This window comes from Cavia porcellus, unplaced genomic scaffold, assembly GCF_034190915.1.
Source record: "Cavia porcellus strain 051 isolate PalLab524CR breed Dunkin Hartley unplaced genomic scaffold, mCavPor4.1 scaffold_21, whole genome shotgun sequence".
NCBI lineage: Eukaryota > Metazoa > Chordata > Mammalia > Rodentia > Caviidae > Cavia > Cavia porcellus.
The window spans coordinates 12,148,524-12,157,969 of NW_026947504.1; the positions used below are offsets into that span (position 1 = coordinate 12,148,524).

General features: G+C 49.4%; 1 protein-coding gene across 1 annotated transcript; it reads left to right on the plus strand.

The window, feature by feature from the left end:
• Positions 1-1,973: 1,973 nt before the first annotated feature.
• On the plus strand, positions 1,974-8,040 carry LOC101787910 (uncharacterized). The gene is given in 2 exon segments (XM_063232293.1): positions 1,974-3,910; positions 3,947-8,040. Coding segments are annotated over 2 exon segments (5,112 nt in total). The 5' UTR covers positions 1,974-2,366; the 3' UTR covers positions 7,515-8,040.
• The last annotated feature ends 1,406 nt before the right edge of the window (positions 8,041-9,446 follow it).

Consider the following 9,446-nt stretch of genomic DNA (forward strand, 5'->3'; position numbering starts at 1 on the left):
GCATGCATGTGTGCGTGTATGTTTTGGAGGGAGGTTATATTAGAACTGTGTTCATTTAAAATTTCTACAGTCAGCATTTTCAAAGTTATATTTCATGAGAGTTTATAGAGATTCTTGAAATCACTGCCAGTAAAGTAAACAGAATATCAATCACTCTATAACCCCAAATCACACAAGTCCTGTAAGAGAGAATACTACAGACTTGTACATTTTGTTTTTAAATCTGCTTTAAATTATATAGGTTAGAGTCAAATATTGTCATGAATATTATTGCAGCAAGACTATATTAGTAATCACTTTCACTTTCAAAGATCAAAAGACTAGTATAGAATCCATAGGAACTGAGAGTGTAGAGCAGGATAACTATTCTAATGTCCGGATTACTTCTAGCATTTAGCTGTGTAAAATGCTTTTAGTCTGCTAGATCTGTCTACTGTCTTTACCAGTGGACTGGGTCATGTGAAACACATTCTTGAGACTGTTTAACTTTAGTCTGAGACTGGATTTTTCTGGCCATCAATACCCATTTTATAGTTGCAGCCACTGTTCAGTGATGCACACCAATGGAATACATGCAGTTCTAAATCCATACCCCATTTCTACACAATGAAAAGGTTCATAACATGATACATTGGCGTACATCTTATTTATGATCCTAGATATATACTGCTTGGTTATGTTTTGGGTCTAGATGTCCCCTCAAGTCTCATGTAGTCATAGGTGGGGCTTGTTGAGAGGTGACTGGATCTAGAATGTGTATTATTATGGGATCACTAGTATTACTATATCAGTCCAATGACTGATTTAACATCACCCTATTCTTGGCAGTCTAGTAACAATAAAAAGTGGGCAGAAAGATGCTGTTAAGACTCCTTGTTGCTTTGCTAAATTTTGTCTGTCGTTAGCTATTGCCTCTTTGCCACTGCCACCATGCCTTGGATCCAGCTGATGGTGGACTGAAACCTCCATAAACTCCAAGCTGAATAAGCCTTTTTTCCTTTAACTTTAGATGTCAGCTATTTTGACTATGACAGGCATAGTCTTTGATATGTTCTTAATCTATTTCATAGATATAAATCATTGAGAATATTTACTTTTATTGTTAGTCTTACCAAGTATTTTGCTTATGTAAAATTATTTCACTGAATTTATAAGAGAACAATATATGGTTAGTTATGTTGTGAGAGTCGACCCCCCTGCTACAACCCCCTCCCCAGAGCGGGGAATGAAAGGGCTAACTCCCTAACTCCCCAGAGCGGGGGAATGAAAGGGTTAACTCCCTAACTCCCCAGAGCGGGGAATGAAAGGGCTAACTCCCTAACTCCCCAGAGCGGGGGAATGAAAGGGTTAACTCCCTAACTCCCCAGAGCGGGGAATGAAAGGGCTAACTCTCTGACTCCCCAGAGCTATCAGAACAGAGCAGTAAAGAATGCTTCACTCCCTAAACCTTTCCCAGGAGATAATCAGAGCAGGGCCAAAGGGAATGTCTCTGCTAGTCATTAACCACCAGATGTTCTGTTCTCTGTAAAGATAGAGATAAGCAAAAGAATGTACTGTATAAACAGGACCAGGGGGCACCTGGCACTCTAAGGTCAACCCAAGACCCTCGGTCTCCATAGTTACTCAGCCCCAGACCCTCAAATCAGCATTAGCCAGGTCCTGCGCCGCTCAGAATTAACCAATGCGATTTGCTTCTGTAAACTTGCTTGCCTCCTGCGTGTATCTTTAAAAACCCTACACAAATTCCCCTCGGGGCCCCTCCGCACACGTTTGCCTGAGGGACCCCATGCGCATGGAAATAAACTTTCTTTTCCTCACCAAGAGTTGAGTCCTTGGGGTCTCTTTCCCTGCGGCGTTGGCCCTAACATCGTGGAGGCTCCAGCGAGATTAGCACGTCTCACGGGAGGTGACCCCAACAGCTCTACGGGTGAGTACGACTGGTCGCTTTTCATACCACCGGTGTTTATGCCCCGAGCCATACGGCTCCGATCTAGGGGCAATTTTTGTTATCTGTTTCGTACTCTGTTCCCTGGTGACTGGGGGACGCCCCACACGGTTTCCGTGGTTCACCGTCTGCGATAGGGTCTCCCTATCGATCTGGGGGATTTCGATTCCCAATCTGTGGTCCGTCTGGGCCAATCTGGAGACACCCTTTGAGGTGACTCATCTGGGGGATTTCGATTCCCAGTCTGTGGTCCGCCCGGGCCAATCTGGAGACACCCTGTAAGGTGTCTCATTTGGAGTGAAACTGATGCGTATGCATGTGAATGAAGTGGCCGGCCTGATTGTTTTGTGTGTCGTGGGTGCTGTGTTAGGTTATTTGTTGTACCGCGCTTGCGTTAACCGCCCTGTGACAATAGAACGTCATGGGACAGTCGACCTCATCCCCATTGTCCCTCACCCTCGACCATTGGTCGGAGGTGCGGAAGAGGGCTCACGATCTCTCCTTGCAGGTCAAGAAGAGTAAGTGGCAGGATTTCTGCTCGACTGAGTGGCCTGCTTTCTCTGTGGGGTGGCCACCAGAGGGGACTTTTCATCTGCCCCTCATTCTAGCAGTTAAGGACGTCATCTTCCGCCCCGGACAAAGGGGGCACCCTGATCAAGTCGCTTACATCCTGGTATGGCAGGACCTCAGGGAGGAACCCCCATTATGGGTAAAATCCTTTCTTCCCCCTTCTGACTCATCTGTACCAAAGCTTTTAGCTCTGAAAGGACCTCCCACTTCGGCTCCGGTCCTGCCCGAGTCTCAGCCTGATCTACCCTTACTCGACTATGACCAGCCTCCTCCTTCCCAGCCGACTCAACCTCCTCCGTACCCACTCTCTCCTCCAGCCTCCTCGTCCGAATCGAGTGCTGCTTCTCCGTCAGCCCCCTCTTCACCTGAGCTAAATTCCTCTTCTCCTCCGGTACCCACGTCCCCTCTATATCCCCCACTCCCTGCGATGGCTTGCCCCGAGCCCACACCTCCGGGGCCCACGGGCCCAGCCCAGAACACTCGGAGCAAGCTACGGCTTGAGGATCCAGTCGTTGCCCTCCCTCTCCGTCCCTATGGGCCCATGATAGACGATGGGACAGATGGAGGGCAGATGCCCGCTTTACAGTACTGGCCTTTTTCTACCTCAGATCTCTATAACTGGAAAAACAATAACCCTCCTTTTTCTGATGATCCTTCTAAGCTAACAGGTCTAATGGATTCTGTTATGTTCTCCCACCAACCCACATGGGACGACTGTCAACAGCTCCTAGGGGTCCTGTTCACCACCGAGGAAAGAGACCGCATCCTCCTGGAAGCCCGGAAAGCTGTTCCCGGAGAGGATGGCAGACCCACCCAGAGACCAGACCGGATCGATGACTTCTTCCCCTTAAAGCGCCCCAACTGGGACCCCAACTCACCTGCTGGTAGGCAGCATCTTTCTATCTATCGCCAGACTCTAATGGCAGGTCTCCGGGCGGCCGCAAGGCGCCCCACTAATCTGGCCAAGGTAAGAGAAGTTACCCAAGGACCTACTGAGACTCCCTCAGTTTTTCTAGAACGCCTGATGGAAGCTTACCGGCGATATACGCCTTTTAACCCTGAGGAGGAAGGCCAAAAAGGCTCGATAGCTATGGCCTTTATAGGACAATCGGCCCCTGATATAAGACGTAAGCTCCAAAGGCTAGATGGTCTCCAAGACCTGACTCTGAGGGATCTTGTTAAGGAAGCTGAAAAGGTCTACTATAAGCGGGAGACAGAGGAAGAGAAAGAGTTAGCTAGGGACAAAAGACGAAACAAGGAATTAACTAAGATGTTGGCCACAGTTATTCAGGGAAAACCTGAGCCAGGAAAGGGAAAGCCCACTCGCCCTCCATTAGACCCTGATCAATGTGCATATTGTAAGGAAAAAGGACACCTGATCAAAGACTGTGAAAAGTTAAAAAAGAAACGGGCCAAAGAAGAACGAGAAAGACAGTCCTCACAGCGATCCCGAGCCCCCATGCTCACCCTAGATGAAGAAGACTAGGGACTTCGGGGCTCGGATCCCCTCCCCGAGCTCAGGGTAATGTTTAAAGTGGAGGGGACTCCCGTGGAATTCGAGGTCGATACGGGAGCTGTTTATTCGGCCTTACAAGCCCCCTTAGGGGCCCTTTCAACTAAGAAATCATTAGTTCAAGGGGCTAACGGGAGCAAATATCGCTCGTGGACCACTGAGCGCACAGTTGACTTAGGCAAGGGAAAAGTAAAACACTCCTTTCTGGTTATTCCCGAATGTCCTGCTCCCCTCCTGGGACGGGACTTATTAACCAAACTGGGGGCAAAGATTTCCTTTGAGCCCCAAGGACCTCAAGTGACATTCCGTAACCCAAAGGTTGGGCAACCTATGGTTACGGTGTTATCCCTAAAACTGGAAGATGAATATAGGCTCTACGACCACCAGGATCCCCAGCCTATCGCCCCAGCCTGGTTAACTGATTTTAAAGAATCCTGGGCCGAGACGGCTGGACTCGGGCTGGCAAGCCAGCAACCGCCTGTAGTGGTTACTTTAAAAACCACTGCCTCCCCTATTCGGGTCAAGCAATATCCCATTAATAGAGAAGCTCACCTAGGGATTAAGGTGCACATACAGAGACTTTTAGACCAAGGGGTATTAACTCCTTGTCGGTCTGCATGGAATACTCCGTTACTCCCGGTCAAAAAGCCCGGGACGAATGACTACAGACCGGTACAGGACCTAAGGGAGGTCAATAGCAGGGTAGAAGACATTCACCCCACCGTACCCAATCCCTATAATCTCCTCAGCGGGTTAAATCCGTCAAGGACTTGGTATACTGTTCTGGATTTAAAGGATGCCTTTTTCTGTTTGCCTTTACACAAAGATAGCCAGCCCTTATTTGCATTTGAATGGACGGACCCTGAGACTGGGTCCGCCGGACAACTAACCTGGACGCGCCTCCCACAGGGCTTCAAAAACAGCCCAACCATCTTTGATGAAGCCCTACATAAGGATTTAGCCCCCTTTCGGGCTCAACACCCAAGCCTCACCCTTCTTCAATATGTAGATGACTTGCTGCTGGCTGCGGACTCTGAGGGTGACTGCACAAGCGGAACTCAGGACCTTTTACGTGAGTTGGCTATCCTGGGGTATAGGGCATCAGCAAAAAAGGCTCAAATTTGTAAGCGAGAGGTAATTTTTCTGGGCTACTCCTTAAAAGGGGGACAAAGGTGGCTCACTGAGGCCAGAAAACAGACTGTGGTCCAGATTCCCCCTCCAAAGAGTCAAAAACAATTACGAGAGTTCCTGGGCACTGCGGGGTTCTGCCGGTTATGGATCCCCGGATTCGCAACTTTGGCAGCTCCCCTATATCCGTTACTGAAGGGGGGATCTCCCTTTATCTGGAAAAAAGATCACCAGCAGGCCTTTGATGCCATCAAGCGGGCTCTCCTGTCCGCTCCGGCCCTGGCTCTTCCTAATGTGGATAAGCCCTTTACTCTCTTCATGGAAGAAAAAAAAGGAATGGCGAGAGGAGTGCTGACCCAGGCCTTTGGGCCATGGAGGCGTCCGGTGGCTTACCTCTCAAAAAGACTGGACACTGTGGCAAGCGGGTGGCCACCCTGCCTAAAGGCCATCGCAGCAGCTGCCTTGCTCATTAAAGACGCTGACAAATTGACTTTGGGACAGAAAATAACAATCATTGCCCCGCACACGCTAGAAAGCATCATCCGCCAGCCTCCAGACAGATGGCTCTCAAATGCCAGAGTTACTCATTATCAGAGCCTCTTGCTCAACAAGGACAAGATAACTTTTGGACCCCCGGTGACTCTCAACCCGGCGACTCTGCTGCCGGAAGAAGCTTCGGAACCCGTCCTCCATACCTGCCAGGACGTCTTGGCAGAAGAGGCCGGAGTACGACCGGACTTATTGGATTGCCCCCTACCCAATGCAGAGGTGACCTACTTCACTGACGGGAGTAGCTTTTTGATTCAAGGTAAGCGGTATGCGGGGGCGGCTGTGACTGATTATTCCAATGTTATATGGACAGCCAGACTAGAGGACGGGTCCTCGGCCCAAAAGGCCGAACTGATTGCTTTGACTAAGGCTCTGGAGCTCGCTAAAGGAAAGCGAGCGAACATTTACACGGATAGCCGATATGCTTTTGCAACGGCCCACATCCACGGGGCCATATACCGCCAGCGGGGGCTTCTGACCTCCGCAGGAAAAGAAATAAAACACAAACAGGAAATCCTCCAGTTGCTCGCTGCAGTTATGTTGCCCCGGAAGGTGGCGATAATACACTGTAACAGCCACCAGAAAGGGACTGATCCCGTCACAAGGGGAAACAACCTGGCCGATCAGGCAGCAAAATCTGCAGCCTTGGGAGACTCACAGATGTTGGTGACTGATGTCAAAGATTCTCCTCAAAAGGAGAAAGCTCAGATTAACCAAATCCCTGAAACACCTGATTTGACTGCTTACATACAACAGGCCCACCGGCTCACTCATTTGGGAGCTAAAAAGCTAAGCCTACTGGCCCAACGCCAAGACTTCCCAGGGGCATCCCCCACTGCCATACGTCAGGTCGCCAATCGGGTGGTGGCTAATTGTGAGGCATGTCAATTGACCAATGCCTACCCTGCCAAGCTGGCCCCCGGCAAAAGGCTACACGGCACCAGACCTGGACAATACTGGGAAGTGGACTTTACAGAAGTTAAGCCTGCCCGATGCGGACTAAAATATCTGCTAGTTTTTGTAGATACCTTTTCTGGATGGACTGAGGCTTTTCCTACCAAAAAGGAAACCGCTGCCGTGGTAACTAAAAAATTGATGGAAGAAATATTTCCCCGGTTCGGATTGCCAAAGGTAATAGGGTCTGATAATGGACCGGCGTTTGTGGCTAAGGTAAGTCAGGGACTGGCCAACATATTGGGGATTGATTGGAAATTACATTGTGCTTATAGACCCCAAAGTTCAGGACAGGTAGAGAGAATGAATAGAACCATTAAGGAGACCCTCACTAAATTGGCTCATGAGACTGGCTTAAAAGATTGGACGATGCTCCTGCCGTATGCCCTTTTTCGCGCGCGAAACACCCCGTCTACCAAACCCCCTAACCTTACTCCCTTCGAAATCCTCTTTGGCACTCCACCCCCCATTCGAGATCTCACTCCCTTAACTGAGCATGCTGCCTTGTTGCCAACCTCCCTGTCTGACAGGCTCATCGCCCTTGACAACCTGCAGAGGGACGTGTGGACGCAGCTAGCCTCGGCCTATGCTCCCAGTGAGTTCCCCGCGCCACATCCGTACCAGGTGGGAGACTTTGTGTTCGTCCGGCGCCACCAACAAGAGACTCTACAGCCTCGCTGGAAAGGACCATACCAGGTCCTATTGACTACTCCTACAGCGGTAAAGGTTGACGGAGTCGCCTCTTGGATCCACGCGTCACACCTAAAGCCTGCCTCGGCACCAGTGGACGGCTCCTGGGAACTCAAACGGTCTGATAACCCCCTGAAGCTAAAGTTGCGCCGAAGGACCCCCTGAGATTATTCAGAGTACTACCCTTATGTGTCCCTCTAAGATGACCCGTATGGGACCCCAGACTTTAACCCTCCGGGCTCTAATGGGATTACTTATATTAATAATCCCCACTGTAGCTAGCCCCCATCGCCCCTGGAAATGGTCGTTAATACGATGGGGGGACTCACGTGTGGGTAGCACCTGGGAAGGATCAGGAAGTCCATGGTTTGCGCCCACACCCTGTTGGTTCTTTCCAGGGCTCCAATGTCCCAAACAAAGTCATTTTTATCTTTGTCCCGCACCAACCGGGAGTAGATCATATTGTAATTCCCCAGGAGAATATTTTTGTGCTTATTGGGGCTGTGAAACCGCTGCAACAGGGTGGCAACCCGCCTTCCCCGATGAACACCTTAAAATGACATGGGGGCCGCCGGGATGCAGCCTAGATAACTACCCACCGGCCGGTCAGAGATCCTGTCAGGTTCTAAATATCACTGTCACCACTCCTGAGGACCCAGGTTGGCTGACAGGACGCACCTGGGGACTTCGAGTCTATAAACCAGGTAAAGACAGGGGAAGCCTTATTCTCATAAAAAAGGTTCCCCTGCAGGCCCCATTTGTGCCCATAGGCCCAAACTTTACTCTAAAGCCAAAATATAATCAGCCTACTATAGATCCTGTTACTACTGTTCAAACAACCATAGTAAGTCCCTCAGCCATAACAGTTTCTCAAGCTCCGCTACTCCAGACAGATCACATACCTGTCCCTCAATATTCACATTCTAACCTACTCAGTTTGATTAAAGGAGCATACATGGCTTTAAATCATACCCGACCTGATCTCCCCCAATCCTGTTGGCTATGTCTAAGTCCTAATCCCCCGTATTATGAGGGAACCGCTCTAAATGACTCTTATACACTAACCCCCAACCCCGGCCAATGCGATTGGAATCAAGTATACCACACTCTCCCCCTTCCTGGCCTCGCTGGTCAAGGAACTTGTATAAGAGCAGTTGATAACTGGCCAACAAGCTTGCGACATCTTTGCCTCACACACACTAATTCCTTTCCCAAAGATCAGTACCTCGTCCCTCCTGCTGGAGCCTTTTGGCTATGTACCAATGGGCTCACTCCTTGTGTCTCCACTAACGTCCTCCTTGCAGACAGCAGCTCCTGCATCCTTATAGACCTTATGCCACGCATTAAATATCTCCCCCCTAACACGCTCCCCCTCATGGGAGGTCGATATAAACGAGAACCTGTCTCCCTGACCCTAGCAGTCCTATTGGAAATAGGTGTGGCGGGGGGAATAGGAACTGGCGCAGCAGCCCTCATTACTGGGCATCAGTCTCGCCAAGAGCTTCTTACAGTAGTAAACCAAGATTTACAGGCCTTAAAAACTTCTATAACTGCGTTACAACAATCTCTCTCGTCTCTATCTGAAATAGTGTTACAGAACAAAAGAGGCTTAGATCTTCTATTTTTAAAAGAAGGCGGTCTCTGCGCTGCACTTAGAGAAGAATGTTGTTTCTACACTGATCATACTGGGATTATAAAAGACGCAATGGAAAAGCTGAGAGAGAAAATCAAATCTCGAGAGCCCCCTTCAAGTGAAGCCAAAATGTTTTCCTTCTGGGAATCAATCCTGCCCTATGTTCTCCCTTTACTGGGACCCCTGGCCGGATTCATTATAGTCATGGCTATAGCCCCTTGCCTCATTAACCGAGTAACCCAATTTGTGAGGGCTCAGATCTCTCAGGTAAAAGTTATGGTGCTACGTCAACAATATGACCCCTTACCTATACAGGACCTTTAGGATTAAAAGTCATTGGGAAAAAAATAAAAGGGGGGAATGTGAGAGTCGACCCCCCTGCTACAACCCCCTCCCCAGAGCGGGGAATGAAAGGGCTAACTCTCTGACTCCCCAGAGCTATCAGAACAGAGCAGTAAAGAATG